Source organism: Thalia democratica, chromosome 4, assembly GCF_965202585.1.
Source record: "Thalia democratica chromosome 4, ktThaDemo2.hap1.1, whole genome shotgun sequence".
Classification (NCBI taxonomy): Eukaryota; Metazoa; Chordata; class Thaliacea; order Salpida; family Salpidae; genus Thalia; species Thalia democratica.
Genome location: NC_139168.1, coordinates 37,158,024 through 37,181,606, shown reverse-complemented (window position 1 = coordinate 37,181,606; position 23,583 = coordinate 37,158,024). Strand labels below are relative to the sequence as shown.

General features: G+C 25.5%; 2 protein-coding genes across 2 annotated transcripts; both read left to right on the top strand.

Moving 5' to 3' along the window:
* Positions 1-6,627: 6,627 nt before the first annotated feature.
* On the top strand, positions 6,628-9,462 carry LOC145834397 (uncharacterized). Its single transcript, XM_082941815.1, has 11 exons — positions 6,628-6,755; positions 6,816-6,992; positions 7,095-7,282; positions 7,394-7,502; positions 7,594-7,701; positions 7,852-8,101; positions 8,250-8,599; positions 8,659-8,778; positions 8,840-9,023; positions 9,090-9,267; positions 9,333-9,462. The coding sequence occupies exons 1-10, from the start codon at positions 6,634-6,636 to the stop codon at positions 9,165-9,167; spliced, it is 1,686 nt and encodes a 561-aa protein (XP_082797941.1). The 5' UTR covers positions 6,628-6,633; the 3' UTR covers positions 9,168-9,267; positions 9,333-9,462.
* Positions 9,357-12,059, top strand: LOC145834398 (uncharacterized). Its single transcript, XM_082941816.1, has 8 exons — positions 9,357-9,482; positions 9,550-9,687; positions 9,757-9,822; positions 10,387-10,478; positions 10,851-10,965; positions 11,076-11,196; positions 11,326-11,405; positions 11,496-12,059. Exons 2-8 carry the CDS (start codon positions 9,658-9,660, stop codon positions 11,634-11,636), a joined length of 645 nt encoding a protein of 214 aa, XP_082797942.1. The 5' UTR covers positions 9,357-9,482; positions 9,550-9,657; the 3' UTR covers positions 11,637-12,059.
* The last annotated feature ends 11,524 nt before the right edge of the window (positions 12,060-23,583 follow it).

The window sequence follows — 23,583 nt, the reverse complement described above, 5'->3', positions numbered from 1 at the left end:
AAATTAATTTTTAAAGAATTAAAAATTCTTTTAAGCAGCTTTTGTGAACAGTATTTACAATTTATATTATCTATAATAATAAAATGATAAGAATTCTATTAAAAGTATTAAAGTAAATGCAGGAGCAGGATTCCAATAGATTATATTACAAGTTAGGATACCATAAGCCTTATGAATGTATTTTAAAGGCTTATATACTTCTTTTAATAACAAAAAAAAAAAACAGAAAAAAAACTACAATCAAATGTACAGAAAATATAAACAGTTATGAACATTTTTATATGTACCATTGAAGACATTTATAAAACCACTCCTTAATTTTAAAGTGTTTCATTCAGTAACTATAAGGCCAAAAGAAAAACTCATTTTAAGTTTGGTTTTTGGTTTGATAAAAAATTTGTATTGACGCTAGAGTTCCTAAAAAACTGACAAAAACCACTAAAAAATATTGTTTAAAAAATTTTATCAATAGTAATTTTTATAAAAATATTTCCAGTAACTATACAAAAACAAGGTTCTTAGCTTAAAAAAATGGTTGAGTTGACATCATAATTACTCAAAAAATTAACTTAAAATGAGGAATTAGATTTAAACATGTGGATAATAGTACAGGTTAAATTTTATTTCTGCAGATTATTGAAAACAATACAATGTTCCATTCCTATTATAACCTATAAGAGATTCTCAGTTGCTAAATAAACCTGAAACATCTTTAAACAAACAAACTGAAGGTATTGTAAATCAAAAATCAGTAAATATAACTATTAACAAGAAGTTAGCAGTATGAAAGTATAAGTATGTAAGCGTAAAACATAATTTTTTAAAGCAATTTTCTTGCTAACTTTCAAGTACTTTATATTTATTTTTAAGATCTAAAAATTTACTTATGGCTTTTTCAGAGTCTAAACTTGCGGTAGGATGTATTTTTGACGATTTAAAGATTTTTAGTAATTATAAAAACACTTAAAAAAAAAACAACTCATACAACTGATTTGCGTAGGCTAATCGAATGAATTTTGGTTTTTGCAATTTTCTTGCTAACTTTCAAGTACTTTATATTTATTTTTAAGATCTAAAAATTTACTTATGGCTTCTTCAGAGTCTAAACTTGCGGTAGGATGTATTTTTGACGATTTAAAGATTTTTAGTAATTATAAAAACACTTAAAAAAAAAACAACTCATACAACTGATTTGCGTAGGCTAATCGAATGAATTTTGGTTTTTGCAATTTTCTTGCTAACTTTCAAGTACTTTATATTTATTTTTAAGATCTAAAAATTTACTTATGGCTTCTTCAGAGTCTAAACTTGCGGTAGGATGTATTTTTGACGATTTAAAGATTTTTAGTAATTATAAAAACACTTAAAAAAAAAAACAACTCATACAACTGATTTGCGTAGGCTAATCGAATGAATTTTGGTTTTTGCAATTTTCTTGCTAACTTTCAAGTACTTTATATTTATTTTTAAGATCTAAAAATTTACTTATGGCTTCTTCAGAGTCTAAACTTGCGGTAGGATGTATTTTTGACGATTTAAAGATTTTTAGTAATTATAAAAACACTTAAAAAAAAAAAACAACTCATACAACTGATTTGCGTAGGCTAATCGAATGAATTTTGGTTTTTGCAATTTTCTTGCTAACTTTCAAGTACTTTATATTTATTTTTAAGATCTAAAAATTTACTTATGGCTTCTTCAGAGTCTAAACTTGCGGTAGGATGTATTTTTGACGATTTAAAGATTTTTAGTAATTATAAAAACACTTAAAAAAAAAAAACAACTCATACAACTGATTTGCGTAGGCTAATCGAATGAATTTTGGTTTTTGCAATTTTCTTGCTAACTTTCAAGTACTTTATATTTATTTTTAAGATCTAAAAATTTACTTATGGCTTCTTCAGAGTCTAAACTTGCGGTAGGATGTATTTTTGACGATTTAAAGATTTTTAGTAATTATAAAAACACTTAAAAAAAAAAAAAACAACTCATACAACTGATTTGCGTAGGCTAATCGAATGAATTTTGGTTTTTGCAATTTTCTTGCTAACTTTCAAGTACTTTATATTTATTTTTAAGATCTAAAAATTTACTTATGGCTTCTTCAGAGTCTAAGCTTGCGGTAGGATGTATTTTTGACGATTTAAAGATTTTTAGTAATTATAAAAACACTTAAAAAAAAAAAAACAACTCATACAACTGATTTGCGTAGGCTAATCGAATGAATTTTGGTTTTTGCAATTTTCTTGCTAACTTTCAAGTACTTTATATTTATTTTTAAGATCTAAAAATTTACTTATGGCTTCTTCAGAGTCTAAACTTGCGGTAGGATGTATTTTTGACGATTTAAAGATTTTTAGTAATTATAAAAACACTTAAAAAAAAAAAAACAACTCATACAACTGATTTGCGTAGGCTAATCGAATGAATTTTGGTTTTTGCAATTTTCTTGCTAACTTTCAAGTACTTTATATTTATTTTTAAGATCTAAAAATTTACTTATGGCTTCTTCAGAGTCTAAACTTGCGGTAGGATGTATTTTTGACGATTTAAAGATTTTTAGTAATTATAAAAACACTTAAAAAAAAAACAACTCATACAACTGATTTGCGTAGGCTAATCGAATGAATTTTGGTTTTTGCAATTTTCTTGCTAACTTTCAAGTACTTTATATTTATTTTTAAGATCTAAAAATTTACTTATGGCTTCTTCAGAGTCTAAACTTGCGGTAGGATGTATTTTTGACGATTTAAAGATTTTTAGTAATTATAAAAACACTTAAAAAAAAAAAAACAACTCATACAACTGATTTGCGTAGGCTAATCGAATGAATTTTGGTTTTTGCAATTTTCTTGCTAACTTTCAAGTACTTTATATTTATTTTTAAGATCTAAAAATTTACTTATGGCTTCTTCAGAGTCTAAACTTGCGGTAGGATGTATTTTTGACGATTTAAAGATTTTTAGTAATTATAAAAACACTTAAAAAAAAAAAAACAACTCATACAACTGATTTGCGTAGGCTAATCGAATGAATTTTGGTTTTTGCAATTTTCTTGCTAACTTTCAAGTACTTTATATTTATTTTTAAGATCTAAAAATTTACTTATGGCTTCTTCAGAGTCTAAACTTGCGGTAGGATGTATTTTTGACGATTTAAAGATTTTTAGTAATTATAAAAACACTTAAAAAAAAAAAAACAACTCATACAACTGATTTGCGTAGGCTAATCGAATGAATTTTGGTTTTTGCAATTTTCTTGCTAACTTTCAAGTACTTTATATTTATTATTTTTTATTTTTATACAGGTTTCAAACTTTCTTAGTCAGCTGGAAATATGTACAAAAACGTAGCTCTCGACGACCAAAATCCTTTTAATGGTAAAAAAATACTCAATCATTACATTTTAAGTAAGTTCTTATCAAGTAATAAACTTTGTGTAAAACTTTGCTGTATATACACTAGTATCATTTTAATAATCACTAGTGCTTAAAATTTATAATAAAACATACGATTGTTATAAAATTTACGGAATCGTAACAGGATTTCACGTTGCACTCGTTTACTGTTTAGATCTGATGAAAAGTTTTGAGCTAAAATCATAGTTCATTCTAGCGTTTCAGAGAAAGCTCTCATGGTCACGTGTTTTACTGATGCAACATTATTGCAGTTAAGATAAGGAGAAAATTAAGTGCAGACTAGAAATTACTGATGTAATGTTGCAATCTTTTTGATGTAATCACAGTTTCAATTACTGATGTAACGTTAAAATTTGTTTAATTAGGTATTTGTCCTCTATATATTGTATATGCATGAAGCATAAGAGAAGCATTGATATAAAGCAAAAAAAAATTATGGCTGTCAAATATGCCGTTAATAAATTCGGAAACACTGAGATATTAAAATAAATAAACAACTTTTAATAACTTTAATTTTAGGAGAACAAAGTATAGATAAGATAGCTACTGTTACTTTATAACAATGTTTTCATTTTTACAGGCTAGTTAGTAATTATTTCTTAAATCTCAGGCTAGATTTATTGACTTTATTAAATAGTAAAATCTTTTTTGGTTGTAATTTTAAGGCATATAACTTTGACTAACATCAATTTTGCGTAGTTTTAGTTTAATATAAGTGGTTAGTTATTAAATTTTTGGACACCCTGGTTTGTGTTTTTTTTTACCTAAATTTAGGTTAGTGGCAATCATAAATGAACAAATATAAACTTTACAGCAATGTCAATGTGTCTCGAGTATTTTCACAAAAAATATTTTTTTTTAATTAAAAACTATACTAGCTAATATAATTATAGTTAAGTACAGGTTTAATGTTTGTTATACTTGTATATTTTATATTTTAAATATTTTAATGTTGTAAGCTTACAACCTAAACTAAAGAGTTAAAAATTGTATTCAAAACTTTTTCTATAGAAAATACAGATAATTATTAATACAGTTATTTCCTTGATCTATTTAGTTATTTATTAAAAATATTAAATTTTAAATATTAAGTTTTTTCATAAAGTGCTTTCAAAAAAAAATTATCTTCTCTGTTTATACTGTTTGTTTTATAGCTTAGTTTTTTATTTTATAGCACTTTAAATAATTTGAAAATGCCTGTCAAAGTAAAGAAATTATCAAAAGTTGATAACATATTAAAAGACAAAGACTACCTAAAAAAAGTTGCAAAACAGTGCAATTTTTTGACTAATTTAGACAATGATGAAAACCAAGCTTTTGAAACATTGTTTAAACAACTAGATATACAAAAAAATATTAAAACCAAGTATCACAAACGTACTCTAAAAAAGAGAATTAAAAGTATACTTTTCAAAAATGTTAGTTGTCAGTTAATGGATAAACCTATTAAGTTGAGAATCTTAAGTTGTTTGATGTAAAGTAAACTCCAATATTATATATTTATTGATAGCAATGTAATTCATTTAAACCAAATTTATAATTAAAAATTAAGGATGAGCTTCCTTCTGTAGCTGAAGAAGAAAATGTTAATACCAGTGAAGGAAAGAAATCAAGTGGAGATAGTAATGATGAAAATATACTAATTGAGCAGGTATAAATTAGTTATATGAATGTAGAGTACCTATTTTAATAAAAGCAATGTAATTCATTTAATACTTTATTTGTATGTAAACTTTAAGGATGAACTTCCTTCTGTAACTGAAGAAGAAAATGTTAATACCAGTGAAGGAAAGAAATCAAGTGGAGATAGTAATGATGAAAATATACTAATTGAGCAGGTATAAATTAGTTATATGAATGTAGAGTACCTATTTTAATAAAAGCAATGTAATTCATTTAAAACTTAATTTGTATGTAAACTTTAAGGATGAACTTCCTTCTGTAACTGAAGAAGAAAATGTTAATACCAGTGAAGGAAAAGATTCTAGTGAAGATGAAAATATTGAAAAGTTGTGGAATGAGCAGGTACAAATTAGTTAAATAAAAGTAGAGTATTTATTTCAATATAAGCAATTTAAATTATTCAAAATTTAATTTGTATGTAAACTTTAAGGATGAACTTCCTTCTGTAGCTGAAGAAGAAAATGTTAATACCAGTGAAGGAAAAGATTCTAGTGAAGATGAAAATATTGAAAAGTTGTGGAATGAGCAGGTACAAATTAGTTAAATAAAAGTAGAGTATTTATTTCAATATAAGCAATTTAAATTATTCAAAATTTAATTTGTATGTAAACTTTAAGGATGAACTTCCTTCTGTAGCTGAAGAAGAAAATGTTAATACCAGTGAAGGAAAAGATTCTAGTGAAGATGAAAGTATTGAAAAGTTGTGGAATGAGCAGGTACAAATTAGTTAAATAAAAGTAGAGTATTTATTTCAATATAAGCAATTTAAATTATTCAAAATTTAATTTGTATGTAAACTTTAAGGATGAACTTCCTTCTGTAGCTGAAGAAGAAAATGTTAATACCAGTGAAGGAAAAGATTCTAGTGAAGATGAAAGTATTGAAAAGTTGTGGAATGAGCAGGTACAGATATGTGTTAAACAAAATATTTATATCTTGTAATTCAAATTACTCAACATTAAAATATTTTTAGCAATCAACAACAGATGCTGAAGAAATCAACAATATATCTAATAATATAAATAAAGCAGAAGAGATAAATCCAGAAAACGTTAGTTTTATTTTTTGTTTTAAAATAAAAATGTATTTCGTTTTAATTATAGAATAGTTTTATAAGCTTAAACTATTAGGAGTACCTGGAACTTCCATACCTAGAAAAAGAATTAAAAAATGACATTCAAAGAAAAGACATTGGACTTATATACAACGTTGCGACAGGACAACTAGCCCCTCAATATGCAAAAAATTTGAAAAACATTATTTTAACTAAGAACAGTCAGTGTTGTTTAAGAATTGATTATAGACATACCAAAAAACTTGGGTCGAAAAGAAAAAAAAGTCCTTTGTTTAAAGTTTGCGCTAGTTGTAAGAACGAGGGTAAGTAGCAATTAAATTGGTTTTAATTAAAAATTTTCTATTTATTTAATTAAATTCATATTTGATTTTTAGGTTGTCCTGCAAAATATCATATAACATTGAAACAAAATGGGGATGAAATTTTCCAATTAACTTCGATTCGCGAGAACGACATAATGCATTTAAAATATAAAAAGTCTTTTAGCCATGTAAAACAGCCCGAAAGGAGTGAATTGGCGAAGAGAATGCTAACGGAAAACTTAACTGGACATGACATTGAGAATGAAACTATAAAAAAGTAAGAAACTAATTAATCAATTTTGTAACGTGTTTAACAAACTTTTGTCTATAATTTTAGTGTAACCAACGATCAAAAAAAAGCCGGTAACATGACGAGACTTATAACAAGTACAGTTGCAAATAAAATTCTCTATGAGTTAAAAAGTAAGGAAAGTCTAGAATGGTTCACAGAACTCAAAGCGGTAAAATTAACTATGGCTTCTTGTGAAAAAGATGCTAAAAGAAAGTTTCCCGGGTTTGATCATATTCCAATATTTGTATTTAATTTTGAGATTTATTTAAATAAACTAACTATAATTAATAATTAGTTGTTTTATATAAAATAAAATATTTTTAGCTACGTGCAACAATTAAATTATGACGTGTTCAGTTTCACTATGTATACTGACGAAAGCTTCTTCATAACAAAAGAGCAAATGAAGAAAAGGCCGTTTATGTCGTTATTTCTTGATGCGACAGGGAGCGTTGTCAAACAAATGGACGGTATGAAAAAACGTCCGTTTTACTATGCTCTTTCGTTGGCAGGTATGCTATGTTTTAACAATAGTACCTATGTGTAGTAAAACTAGTTAATCACATACTATTTTATTTGTAGATGCTTTAGTATACAATTAGAGCTAAAGTTTTCTTCTACAGGTAATGGAAATAACAGACCGCCTATTCCAGTTACAGAGTTTGTTACTGCCGGGCACAGTCTTGAACATGTCATACCATGGCTTACGGACTTTTTTCTGAAACTAAAAAGGTATTATTTTAAATTTTCAACAACTATCTCTTTAATGTACAATAATTATATTATAAATTAAGAAATCTAATTGCAAATTCTAAACGTACAGGTTTACTAACTCCATGCCTTTTAAAATAGAGTGCGACTATTCGTGGGTATTCATACACTCTATTTGCAGAGCAGTTAATATTGAAACAATTGAAGCTTATTTAAAAAGGTGAATGCAAATATAAAATTTTAAAACAAGATATTTGATCATTTCTATTGTTTTTATAATATCTTCAACGACTTATGATGCTTTTTTAACTACGAATACACAAATATTACAAAATTTTTCATAATGTTTTATTCAATTAATAATCTATAGGTGTTGGAATGTAGTAAAAGAAGAAGAAACTTGGCCACGCAACAAAGTTGTCATTCATTTGTGCAGTTCCCACATCATTAAGGCAATTACAAACAAACTAGGAAAGTTGACAGCTAATAACGAGTTAAGAGAGTTTTGCACATTTGTATTTGCCAGGATGATAGACTCAACGAGTAAAAAGGAATTGACCAAATTATTTACTAATTTGTGCATTTTATTATTAAATGAAAATTTTGGGGATGATCAAAAGGTATGCATTATACATGAAATATGAATTTTTTTTTTATTTTTAAAATTAATATGATAAATTATTTGTTTTCTTAAAATATACCCGCTGTAGTTGTAAAAAACAATTAACATAAAACTACTAACTAAATGAAAATATAAATAATTTCAAGACCGCGTTAGAATATCTCAACCGCAAGATTCGTAATAAAAAAAAGGACGAAGAAAAAAAAGACAAACTTAATGAAAATAATAAAAAACAAGAAGGAAAAGGATATGATGAGTTTTGGCTGCAATACGATCTAAAAGAGGAAGAAGCTTGTAAAACAATGGCAGAAAAATCACCTTTTGGAAAACTATTTATCAAAATATACGAATTTTATTTAAATACTACAAGTAATGGCAAAGATCGTAATAAATACCATTTGCCTGGTTTTATAAGAACTCTTGTCGTATTTTATATGCCTCTGGTTCCCTTGTGGACAGGGATGCTTCTGTATTCAGATAAAAATCGCCAAACAAGGTAATTTTTTTATTAAGTAATGAAATAGTATATTCTATAACATATTTACGATTTTTCAGAGATACGAACACATACGCCGAGTTATGGTTTCGTATACTTAAACACCAAATACTTAAGAAAAAAACTCGGCTTAAACCAAGTGAATTTGTTAGGATTCTTTATGAAGATATGAAAGGAAGGTACGTCAATAAATAATACAAACTTGACATAAATAAAGTTTTATCATTATTAAAAAAACAGATATTTCATGTACATGATGAGAAACCAGATGGACTTTGTGGACCTTGAGGAGTGTACTGGGAGAGATGGAACTTTGACATTAGAGGAGGTTTGGAACCGAGCAAAACAACTACCAGATCAAAAAAACAAAAAACAAAGTTCTAAATATTTTGCTCCGCCCAAAAAACTTGAAATAACTTCAAAGGTTCACAGAATATGTTTTGGTATAGAAAAAAAAGTGTTAAAAGTTTGTTAACTCTTGTTGTTTTAGGTATCAGGCATTTCAAAGTTGATAGAGAAAGGTAAAGGTAAAAAATCAACAAATTACGACAAAAAAAAAAACAAGTGATTTTGACTTACCAGTCACGAAAGAAAAGAATAAAAAACGAAAAAGTAGTAGCGTAATAACAACGTTTGTACGGAACAAACCTAAATATGCTGAACAACAAGTAAGTAAAACAATTATTTTAGTATTTTTCAAATATAAAATGAAACAACGGCAATCAATTTGTAGGTGTATTATTTGTGGGATACCGAACCACTTAGAAATGCATATACTATTGTTACACACGCAAGAAGGATTAATACAGGAGCTAGTACGTATATTACCCACTGGGACTTCTATACTCTGAACAGTAGATCAGTCGGAAAGCTTTCAAATAGTGTATGTTGTTTTTAACTAAGACTAAATAGTTTCTAGCAAAAATCAAACCAATTATAACTTTACACAGGTCATATACGGTTACTTCTTAAATCTATTAAATATAACGAAAGCTAATGACATACTACTTTTGAATGACCAAAATCAAAGACTTGATTTGGAAAAGCTGTATAATGGAATGAAAGTACATCATAGTTTCATAAAAATTGTGAGTTATCATGTTTATTATTTCTTAACACTAATACGTATTCAAAACAAAATGATAATATGTTCTCAGATTGTTGAAAGCGAGTCATTTTTTGGATTTTGTCATCTTAAAGCCAACAACCATTGGATTGCAGTAGTTAGTAATTTTTTGTACATAGAATCTAATAGTTTTTAATTTAAACCAACTATGAAAATTTTTGATATGACACAAAATATGATACAAAATAATGAAAATTCATGATTAGCTTAAAAAGTTATTTAGTTGTAGTACAAATTTGTATACTAATACTTTGTATTCAGTGTTACTTGTTTAAAACTTGTTAAAGTCTAGTATAGTATCAAAGTAACTCACACTGCACAAGCTATTTTTTCAAAAAGGTAAGATAAAAAAGATTTAAATTAAAGTGAAGAAAGTTTACCACTCTTTTCAGCGAGTTTATACTTCAATTTTAATGAGTCAAGTTATTTTATTAGAAGCCACTTTTAAGGCATTATATCATTGAAAAAAACTTTATCCGTCTTTAATCTGAGTAAAGTTTGATAACATCGTAGATTAGGTTTGGTGTAGTGTAATAGCTACAAAAAAAAACTTGTTGAAAGTTTATATTTCTATAGTAAAAAAATTTTTTTTTTGAAAAAAAAGGATTGATTTATAGTTATATTAATGGTCAAGTTGTAAAAAAATAGTCTTGTTTTTTAGTTCAAAGTAAAAACGAATATCATTATTTTTGATTCATTGAAAGATTCAAAGGGTGAAATACAACAGTGCGAGACTTTTTTAAAATATATGAAGTAAGTTTTGTGTAGTAATTAGACTGATTAATGAATTTTAAATTTACTAATATACATATATAATTTAATTTACGTTGTACTGCAGCTATTTAAAACTTCAAGTATTTGTTTCTTTATCAACAAAAAATAGTTTTTTATTGTATGTAATGTGGTTATATTTTTAAAAAGAATTTTAAAAATTATTTTTTATAATAAAGTTGTACTAAGATTTAAATATAACAGTGACATGTTTCGTTTTGAAATATAATACTACTATTGTGTTGCATGTAAAATATGTTACATTTTTTGTCTACTAACAATAGTTTAGTAGTTACGATTTCGTTTTGCGATAATATTTTTTTTATGGTAGTTCTAAAATGTTTTTGTATTTAGAACGCACGTTAGAAAAAACGAAGAGTTGTTAAAAACGGTGAACACTTTCAAAGCCGTATCGATAAAACATAACAAGCAAACAGACGGAATAAGCTGTGGAGTTTATGTCATTGAGGTATTACTGATAAAATTATTAAAATACTAGTAAAGAGATAAGTTTATGACTGCGTTTGATATATTTTGGTGAATTAATAAGCTTCGTTTAGTAATAACTAATCTTTTTAGGCTGGTGAAAAAATAATTGAATCTTATCCGTGGCTTCCCAAATCGATACAGCTAACAACTAATTGTAACGAATGTTATGAAAAAAGATTAAAAGTGGCAGCTAAGTTGATAAATGATGGAGGTAAATATAATCTTTACTACGACCATTAAATGTATAAAACTGTTAACTTAGTTTTAATTATTAGCCCAACTAAGGTACTTAAATCGTCAAAAACAAAACTTATATGAGTTAATCTGGTTAAATTTTCAGTTATAAAAACGACTATCTGCTACATATGCATGCTCAAGACTCCACAAGATACGAATTTGAATGAAGATGATTATATATGGGTTAGTTCATTGTTTTATGTATAATATAGATTTTCGCTGTAATATACAAACTAATATAAAAACCTAATTGTTTTACGTATCCTATCTTAGGTACAATGCGATAATTGCCAAAAGTGGTATCATAGTTGCTGTATTGACAATTTGCCTAAAGATATAGAAAATGTGAATTGGAATTGCGCATCATGTTCTTACTTGGGGTATATTGATAATTCACACGAGGAAAGTATGTAGCCACTGCATTTACTTTTCTGTTTCTATTTTCTGTTCATTTATTTTAAGCTAGGTTTTAATATAATTCACTTTTTTTTCAATGTAAACAGGTTCATTTTTAAGTCTAATTATTTTTAGATAATTTTTTTTATTATTAGTTTAATAAATATCTAATTCAAGTGAAACAAAAAACAAAATCAATAAATAAAACAATAATATTGAACTTTATATATTACAAATAATTACTTAAGTTTAAAAGTAATTATATTGTCGTATATTTTTATCTAAACTTTACTTTTATTTCGATATTTCTGCTTTCTGTACACAAAGTTCGATCTTCTTTTAAGCTTTATGTCTTAGCTGTTTTCTTTCATTCTTTCTAAAAAACTTCAACAAATTAATCTTTAATTTAACATTATATTTTTTTTACAAAACTATATTAATTCCAACCCAAAGCAAACTTGAATATGTTTTCTCAAGTGATTAACTCTATATAAGCGTTCATTTAAATTTGATTTCACCAAATAAAAATTCAATCGATTACCCTCAGTTGTATGAGTTGTTTTTTTTTTTAAGTGTTTTTATAATTACTAAAAATCTTTAAATCGTCAAAAATACATCCTACCGCAAGTTTAGACTCTGAAGAAGCCATAAGTAAATTTTTAGATCTTAAAAATAAATATAAAGTACTTGAAAGTTAGCAAGAAAATTGCAAAAACCAAAATTCATTCGATTAGCCTACGCAAATCAGTTGTATGAGTTGTTTTTTTTTTTTAAGTGTTTTTATAATTACTAAAAATCTTTAAATCGTCAAAAATACATCCTACCGCAAGTTTAGACTCTGAAGAAGCCATAAGTAAATTTTTAGATCTTAAAAATAAATATAAAGTACTTGAAAGTTAGCAAGAAAATTGCAAAAACCAAAATTCATTCGATTAGCCTACGCAAATCAGTTGTATGAGTTGTTTTTTTTTTTAAGTGTTTTTATAATTACTAAAAATCTTTAAATCGTCAAAAATACATCCTACCGCAAGTTTAGACTCTGAAGAAGCCATAAGTAAATTTTTAGATCTTAAAAATAAATATAAAGTATTTGAAAGTTAGCAAGAAAATTGCAAAAACCAAAATTCATTCGATTAGCCTACGCAAATCAGTTGTATGAGTTGTTTTTTTTTTTTAAGTGTTTTTATAATTACTAAAAATCTTTAAATCGTCAAAAATACATCCTACCGCAAGTTTAGACTCTGAAGAAGCCATAAGTAAATTTTTAGATCTTAAAAATAAATATAAAGTACTTGAAAGTTAGCAAGAAAATTGCAAAAACCAAAATTCATTCGATTAGCCTACGCAAATCAGTTGTATGAGTTGTTTTTTTTTTTAAGTGTTTTTATAATTACTAAAAATCTTTAAATCGTCAAAAATACATCCTACCGCAAGTTTAGACTCTGAAGAAGCCATAAGTAAATTTTTAGATCTTAAAAATAAATATAAAGTACTTGAAAGTTAGCAAGAAAATTGCAAAAACCAAAATTCATTCGATTAGCCTACGCAAATCAGTTGTATGAGTTGTTTTTTTTTTAAGTGTTTTTATAATTACTAAAAATCTTTAAATCGTCAAAAATACATCCTACCGCAAGTTTAGACTCTGAAGAAGCCATAAGTAAATTTTTAGATCTTAAAAATAAATATAAAGTACTTGAAAGTTAGCAAGAAAATTGCTTTAAAAAATTATGTTTTACGCTTACATACTTATACTTTCATACTGCTAACTTCTTGTTAATAAATATAACAATTATTTTTTTCTTTACATGTACATAATTTGAGAAGTTTTTGTAGTTTAACTTAAAGTAAAGTAAAACATCATGATACTGCATAAAAAAAATCATAACTATTTACGTAGTAACACAGCTAAAAGTGAGGTTCTTATCTATAAACAAACTTTTATTGTTATGTCACAATTACTAAATTAATTATGATAATTAAAAGCACAGTAAACTTTTTAGAACAAAGTGCTTATTTAGAGCTGCGTTCTCATTGTCCTGTCTTCTAAAATAGGTTTATACTTATAGTCTTTCTCAGGGTTTATGCGCGAAATTTTTAAAATTTATTGATTTACTGATGTTGACCAATTTATACTGATACTTATCTTAAGTAAAGAAAATTCCCTGGCATTTTTTAAATGTAAAATGTGGGTCATTTAATGTATCGGGGGCTCTTAATTATTAAATTAACAAAATATAAATGTTTACAAACACTACTTTTAAAGAAAATAAAAACTTAACAAAATTATTTTTCAACATCTATCAATCGCTTAATCAGCAACTTGAATATTTTAACTGGTCATTGAAATTTCTGCTTCAATGGATTGTTATCTTTATCAAATTTTGGGGCTTGGTTGCATCTACCACACATCACGCATGTAAAGGGTTCGTGTCATGGTAAGCTTTTTCGCAAATTTGACTGGTCTTTTTTAATTGGTCTAGTTCAAATTGACCAAAACAACCAAAAAATATAGTACGCTTCTTAGCATTAGTTTCATTGAAATTGAATTTTTTGAGATTGAGACGTCACTAACATGACCTGCTTTATAAATTATACTCTCTAAAGTTTTAATTATATCAATAGCGTGATCTGCCATTATTTGCTCTAATACTTGCTTATATACGGCTTTAACACAAACGCAATGCACTAAAAATTTAAGTTTAACTGTAACTAAGGGGTCCTCAATTGCACTTACAATAACTTTAAAGTTATTGCCTTGCTGCTGTTTACTTGGGACAAGTGTCTTAGAATGTTTAACCATGAATACTACACTTGGATATATATCAATTGCCAAATACTGACTGATTTTGCCTTTATTAACTAAATTTATATAGAGAAATTAATTCACACCTTAATCATATTTACTCAAGAAAAATAAAAATGGTTTTCATTTTTTTAATTCAGAATGTATCAAGTATTTGAAATAACATAAACTGAAATTCTAAAATTTTCACGCAAAAAAATTGAAAAAACTGATATTTTGCAATTTTTTACAAAAAAAATGATGCGCACAACCCTGCTCTCTCTACAATAGACCATTGACCATAGTTTCTAGGTGACTTGAGGTTTTAAAAAGAAATTGAAAAAATTAAATAATAGAAATGTTTAAATAAATAAAGTTTTAAGTAATTTATTTTGCTTATCAATGGTAACTATACCATATCAGAATAAAAGGTGTAAAAATATACACACAATTAATTTCTTATAGTCGTTGAAAGCTTTAATTTTAAGTTAAAATTAAGAAGTACTACATGTGTTTTTGAAAAAAAGAACAAAAAACTATTACATTTAAACCTACATATTTTTTTGAAATACTTGTAGCAGAAAAGAAACAAAACCAGTTTTTAAAAGACAAAAATAAATTTTACTTAATAATATAGGACTTTTAGTTTAATTTCCTATTCAAAAAAAGTCAATTGCCATTTGTAATGTTTTAAATTGGTAAACTACTCAATAAAGAAAAATTTACTGCTTATTTTACTGCTGAAATTTTGCATGGTTACTTTACTACTATTAAGTTTGGGTGTTTGAGAATTTGGAACTTTCACTTTACAGAGTTTAATAAGTGTACTTTATCTTTTATTTTAAGGTAACTTTACACTTTAATTGGGACTCCAATTAATTAAAGGGTGTTTAAAAACAATCTTTGATCAGTAAGATTTAATTTAATCATAACTCGATATTTTTCTACTTTTTTAGATAACTTTATTTCATACTTAAATGGGGTGGGTGTCAGAATGGCACAGACACTTTAGCACGAATCGTCAATTTAGCACCGGTGCGTCAATTGTGCACGGTGGATCATTTTAACCGGAGGGTCACTTACGCACGGTGTCACGTTAGCATCTTGTGTCACTTTTTCACGTCGTCACTTTTGCACGGGTGGTCACTTTTGCACGGCGTCATTTTAGCACGGTGCGCCACTTAGGCACGATGGGTCACTTTAGTACGGAGGGTATCTTTTGCACATGGTTACTTTTGCACGGGGGATCGCGTTTGCACGGCATCATTAAAGCACGGTGCGTCACTTTAGCACAGTGGGTCAATTTCGCAAGCGGCCTTATTTTTGCACGCTTTTCAATAGGAGGATTTATAAAACATTTTATTCAACTGATAAGAAATAAGTGTAAGTACTTAAATTTGTAAAAATTCTAAGTTTTTTAATTATTAAAAACATTGGGTGTAGTATATAAAACAAGACATTTATTAAATGCAAAAGCATTATTTTTAATATTTAATTCTTTGTTTATAAGCAATATTAGATATAGTTTTTTGTGCTGGGGAAGAGCAAAAAAACATGTATAAATGATATCAATGTTCTTACATACAGAGCACTTAGATGCATAAATTATAAGAAATATAATGATAGTGTTTGAAAATTTATAACCGAAAAAAAATTTTAAATTTCGAAAGTCTGTATCTCTACGAGTTAGGTCTCTTTATGTTTAAATTTAACAATAATTTGTTACCAGCTAGCTTTAATGATTACTTTAAAAATGTTTAAAATACCTATAATTATCATACGAGGTCTTTAGAAACAAACTATATCCTACTTTGATTCAACAACAACATTGGTCACAAATTGCTAGCTTACCAAGGTAGTAAATTATGGACTGAGCTACCATTGCTATTAGTATTGTTTATCTCCTTTTCTAAGTTATTTTAAAGTTATATATGTATACATATATATTTAAGTTTTTATGTTATTAGACAAGTTTTTAAGTAAATTTTTAAGAACAGAATTCAGTTAACTTTAGTTTAATTCTCTTTAAAATTTTTGTTAAGTGTTTGTTCAATTGATTATTTTATTACTAAAGACTTAAGTATTTTAATGATAAAAAATTATTTGTAATATCTCGTAAGAAATTTTATAATATGTGGTGTAAGACTTTATAACCAAAAGGTCCTTAACTCCTTAGACCAAACTTTTTGAGCGCTTTTATATCGTTTAATAAACAACAATAAAGTTCTCGGATAAATGTATGAATTATTTATTAAATATTGATTATCAGGTCGTAAGTGATCATTGCTACTTTTTTACTTACTTTTGTTTAGGGAGTTAATAACAATTTTCATCTATACACAAAAAATTTAGTTAAAAAGTTGATTTGTTTGGTTACAGTAACAGTGGTTCAGTCTAAATTACAGCATTTTCTATCTGTATATTCTTTAGGTTATTTATTAAGATAACTGTTTTTAGCTAGCTCAAGAATTTTTACAAACTTCTTTATATATATATATATTTAATAAGGTTAATGTTCAAACTTAAACACCTTCTACTGAGCCCAAATATTACGTCATACTGTTTTTTGTTTTTTTGCATAACTGTTGTATCTTTGTTTAGTACAGTGCTTTTTATTTTGAATTTAACTGGCTGATGATTAAAGCTTTATGAAAAACTAAAGCTTTATGGAACATATGTACCAGAATTTTTTAAATCGCCATTTCAATAAATTATATGTATATATATATATGTATATATATTTGTCTAGTATGCCCATATAAAAATCAAGTGGTAGATGTACTTTTTATTAGAGAGTTAAGTATATAAATAAATGGTAAACTGAGATTACTATCCCAATTTAACTTATAATCAACTAATCTATTATTCTGAGGAAACCTAAAAATATTTTTCTTTTTTATGTTTGCAAACATTATTTGCTTCTTTATAGTTACATTTTTGGGCTAAGAAAAGTACAAAGAAAAAAATAAAATTGATAGAATGAAATTTTGTGTTATTATTATTCATTGTTATTCCTTTAATTTATTTTTGTTTACTTTTATTTCTTATTAAGTGAATAGTGTATAAATGTTAAGACTTCTTTATTTATTATTATTTATAAAAGTTAGATTGAGTTTATGGTCAAATTCACTTCTTTATAAAGCAATAAAAAAAAATATATATACATTTTTATTTATCTAAATATTAACTTATTTAACTATGTTGGCAAATTAAAAAAAAATTAAAATTTTAGCATAAAATACTAATAAAACTCAACGTAAAAGTAATTCAGCTTCTTACAATTTTACCTTATTTAAAAAGTTGTAACCTATCTAAGTATTTTCTTATCTGCTATTAGTATCGTTTATCTCGTTTTATAAATTCAGTTTTAGTTAATTTCTAAAATCTATATCTTCACCTTTTGAGTTTTAGGCTTAGACTGTATTTTAATTTTTTGGTATTAGTCAAGTTTTTGAGTACATTATGAATAAAAAATTTTTTAGTAATCATATAACTTAGTTAATTTCTTTAACTTTTTATTTCTATTCTTTTATTTTATTGATTGTTTTATTTCTTTTAGGTTTAAAAGTTCAAATTAATAATTTTAACTTTTTGGCTGGCTAGAAATTGATAAAGCATGTGGTGTATGACTCTATAACCTAAAGGTTTTTTCGTACACCTGGTCCTTAGACCCAACTTTTTGAGCGCTTTTTTTTATGGTTTCAATAAATAAAAATATATAGTGTTTTTTAATTCTTTATGCCATATGGTAATGAAATATTTTTAACACTTTAAACTTTTTATTGAAATGTTTTTAGTTTATCTAAGAAAAGTTTTCAAGTAATAAAATATATAACTTAAACCTTATGAATACTATGTTTTTTCAAACAAATATACTTTTTTAGGTATTGAATTTATTTTCATACAACATAAACTTGTTTTAAGTTAGATTTAGTCGGTGTTTTTCAATGTAAAATAATTTTTTAAATTTATATTTTTAAGTAACTTCATAAAAAACGTGTTAATTTATAAAAGTTTTGCACAATAAGCATTCTTATTGTATTATTGTATAATACTTTTAATTATATACTGCAAAAAACCTTAAATTTTTTAAAATTTAAATTTCATTTTGAACACAGCGTTTATCGCCTAAAAAGTGCGTACCATACCGGCAGTTCGTACCTTAGAAGTGCGTACCGAGTTGGCAGGTTGCTATAGTATAGTAAAGTTGTATTGTATTTTTCAAACTAAACGTAGTTATCTTAATTCTTTGAAAACATTATTTTACTTGTATAGTTTAACATTGTAGTAAATTCAAAAGTTTTCTTTGACGTATTTGCAAGTTACCAGTTGCGTTTTATAATTTAGTATGTTTACTAACACAACATCTGTATTTATGAAGACTATTTAATTCAAAAAACTTTGTATTTAAAACAATCTTGCAGCAATTAATTATTGAATTACATAAAGTTTGTTTTTAATTGTATATTCTTGAATAACATCCTTGATTTTGATTTTACTTTTTCTGCAACATTTTCACTACAAGCTTTTTGTTCAATACACAAATATGTAAGCTGTGAAACGTAAAAAAATGAATTTAAATTTTTTTATGTTTATATGAATGTTGTCTATGAACTTGAATTTTTAAGTATTTAAAACTAATGTATCAAGCAAATATAATTTTAAAACATTAAAATAAGGTTTTGGTTTAAAAACTAACATCAACAATTAATATAATATAGTTAAAAAACTTAATAAAAGAAGTAAATTTTTTTTTTATTAATTTGCAATATTTTTACTTCATAAAACTGAATAATCACTTTAATTAAAAATAAAATGTTAAAATGTTTTAATGTTTATACCAGTAAAACTAGTTACATGTTCGAAAAAATATTTAAAATATTTAGTGCTTGCTAAATCTTTTTAGTTATATTTCTTTATTAAACTTTGTTATATATACTTGTACAACGTTGCCAAAAAAAAATTTGGTACTAATTTTTTTCAATTACTAGAATACTTCAAAAACAAAGTTGTAAAATAAATTTGATTTTTTTACAAATTTAATGCGTGTTTACTTTTCATTTTTCATATTAGGTTTTAAACACGTGTTTTATATATTACAGAGTTCTAGATATTTTTGATTAAAATTGTATGATCAAAAAATTTTCAAATGAAGGTTTAAAACGGTTTGGTTTGTAAAAATAACGCTCAGTCCAAAAAAAACTATTAAAAAAGACGCTTCAAGCAAAAATAAACTGGGAGGATTGATGAAAAAATGACACTCAGTGTTAAACTGACGCCGTGCAAAAGTGATGCTCTATGCAAGAGTGACCCACTGTGCTAAAGTTATGCTGTGCAAAAGTGACGCACCGTGCCAAAATAACGCACCATGCTAAAATGATGTTGTGCTAAAGTGACACCGTGCTATTCTGACCCGCCCCTACTTAAATGTAATTTTTCTTAACAAAACAGGTAAAACAGTTGTGTGATAACTAATCGCTTTAAAGCAATTTTAGGATCAAAAAACTAAGATATTCAAGTTCAATTTAGAAACGTACTTTTGTTCAAGATTTCATTCCAAATTCGATAAGTAAAAAATATCATCTAACGATCTATACTTTATTCAAAGAACTAGTGTAAATTACCGTATGTATAAGTTTTAAAATATTATTTAATGTTTATTGACAAAGGTAATAGTACTTCTAAAAACGTTCTGAAATTCTATTTGTTTTAAAAAATTGTAGATTTTTTAAAGCTATCATTTAATTATTTTATCAAAGTTAGCTAAGTGATTCAACTTCAGTTTTTCAGTTTAATTAGATGAATTAAGATTAAATAATTTACTTTCAACATAAATTACAAAAAAATATAACAATTTTTTAACAATGAAATATTTAGAATTGAAATTATAATAATACCACGAGTAATCATGTAATTTCATTTACTTTATTTTTTTTTAATTGGTTTATTTGAAAAAATAAACGTATAATTTATTATACAAGTTTTTTTTTACTATAAACATTTAACTATGGATAGAAAAAGGGATTAGTTTAAACTTAATTAGCATTTGCTAAGCAAGTAGCAGTTTAAAAAAACTTGAATTTATCTACTTAAATTCTGAGCAAACCAACTACTTAAAATAAAGTTTTTACTAATCTTTCAGCTTTTGTATTTTTTACTTTAAAGATGACAATCAAAGTTCTCAACTTAAGTATAAGGAGAGTGATTAATTCAAAATTTTAATTTTTTTCAACTTTACTAAATTTTAAATTAAACACTGTATTGTTAATAAAATTTAAAATTTTGAATTAATCTTTCAGCTTACTAGATAAAAGTGAAAACTAATGCTGTTATCGATGGAAGTTTTATTGTTATATATGTTTAAAATAAAATAAATTCTATTAATTGCTATATCTATTAAATTGTACGGTTATAAAATTGTCTACAAATAAAAGCATTAAAATGTTACTAATTAAAATGTTAATATCTTTAATAGACTATAAACTTTTGCTATCAAATTTAGACACTTAAGAAAATCAAAGTGTCCTTATGTAGAAATATCACAAAAAAAATTCTAAAAAAATCAGATATAAGCCTGTTCACATTAAAAACTGTTTTTTAATATCACTAAAGAAAAAAAAAGTTAAAATGTACCCTTTTTGATCAATTAATATTCAAATGCTTTCAGTTAAATAAAGTTTGTAATATAGACTCTTAAACTCACCGATTAAAGTTTGCTTATAATAATAACAATAAAAACATATTTTTATAACATAGGTAATTTATGTTATTGAAAAAAGTCAGTAAAACAGAACACCCCAAATAAAACAAATGCTTTATAGGAACTACTTAGATTTTTAAATTGTCGTTATTTGAATTACGGTTTTTGATTGAAGTAATTCGTAATGTCGAAGTTTGAATTTTTAAATCTCGGAATTAAAATTATTATAAGAGTACACGATAAGTATATACTGAGTAAATTTTAACTAAACATAGCCTTTATTTTATTCACACTGCACTTAAAAATAAGCTAGAAGTCGAAAACTATCAGAAATTTAAATAATCTTTAAATTTATAGCCCTGGATAAACTGATACAACTACGTAATTTAGTCACTTTTTAGTTTTATTGAACAAAAATCTGATGTTTTTTTGTTAAATTAAGCTTTCAAACTTGGATTGAAACTAGTTGATAACAGTTTTTTACAGTACTATTTCTTTATTAAACTAACACATGTTCCTGTGTGTATACTCTCTTAAAGTATCTTTTTAACTTTCATAGTTCCGTTGAAGTGACTTAACTGTCAATACAAAATTGTGTGTTATTTTAATAAAGAAAAAGTACTGTGTGAATTTGTTTTGATATAATTCAAATATTACAAATGATTAATGTTAACAAATGATTAATGTTAAATATTTTTATTGAAACTATTGAACTCCTGAATCCAGCCGTTTTTTACTAAAATCCAAATCTTAATTTCTAAAACAGTTAAGTTTGAACAGATTTCAATCAACGTGAAGACAAATGGCTAACACATTGAAATTTTTAATTAACTGGATCCTGATCCGGCCGGATCTTGACTTGAAATAAGATGCAGGTCCGGTAGATCACTAATTGAACCTGATTAGTTGGGATCACCGGCAACTATCTTAAAGGATGAGAACAATTCAAAATATTTAAAAAAACCTCTTAATTTTTAGAAACTAATTTTGTAAAATTTATGTGATAAAGTTAAAACAAATTGTCTGTGAAGAATAAGTTATTAAAAAAATTGCATTTATAACAAATTTGTAATATTATAACAAGTTTTTCAACTTTTAGGTTGTGCATATGCTCCACCCCACTTGACGACCCTGGATGGGAATCGATTAAATGAGGAAAATTTGAAAGATGAATTGATTGGATAGAGCATAACTTGCATGGGAGTTTTTTTTTTTCATAAAATTAGTTCTACAAGTATTTTAGCTTTATAACTTAATGATCAACTAGTTCGTGTAAAAATAACAACATATATCAGCATGTTACAGAACTAGATATACTACTGAAAAAGGTTTATAGTTGCATGCTAATATTTAAGTTTTTTAAATTAAGTAGATAAATTTTATTTAAGATAACCTATCTAAAAAGTTTAAAAATACCTTTAGTCAAGTTTTTCTTTATTCTAAACCATATACACTGACAAAATGTTAAATGCTCTTAAGTTTTTCATGGAGTAAAGTAATTCGTATTAATTATTATATGAACGTATGTAGTATTTTATCTTTTATAACTAAATTTAAATTACTGTTTACAATTATGCTACTTTAAAATTAATACATAAACTTTAAAATTATTGATTATTGCTAAACACTTGAAAATTAAAACAATAATTCAGTTGGGTTCTAATTTATGTTTTGATTAAATATTAATACGAGTTTAATTATTTTAGTAACTCTTGAAATTGATATTTTTATAATTACTTAAGAGAATTAGCTGTTGAACAAGGTTACTCAAATTTCTTTTTTAAGTTTTAGCAGTTTAGTAAATAGCAATGATCGTGTATAAGTTATATATTTTCAATCTATATGTTTTAAGTCGAGCCAGATTAAGAGAAATACCTTACATATTAGAATTACTTTATATAAAAACAAACGTAAATAATTTTTAACACAATAACTTTATGGTTGTTGTCATAGCATTGAAAAAGTATTTTTTCTTTGTTTTTAAAATATTTTTTTTTAATATTGATATTATAAATTAGCTAGTAAAATAACATTAGTATTAATTGAAACAACTTGCATCTCAAGTACTTATAAGACTGTTATTATTTTCCTCCAACGAATTTGCTTTTATTTGTATCATTTTTAATAAACAAATTAACAATAATTTATTTTAAAAGTTTTATTAATTTATAAATTCTTACATCTTCAGTTCACAAAAATAACTTATTAGAGTACTTTCGCACACTTATCTAGAAGTTTTTAAACTTAAGGTTATTTACTAAAGTAAAATCAAAACAACTTTTTGAAAATTTTTGAAAAGCACAAAATATATTTATTGATACCAAACAAAACACACAATTATGTACAAAGTTTTCTTTTGCATAAAGCTCAAAGATAGTAACGTATAATCTAAATTATAAATAAACATTAAATTTGTTTAGTTTAAATACAAACTACTTAGATGAATTTTTACAACTTAGAAGAATGTTCTCTTAAGTAAAATA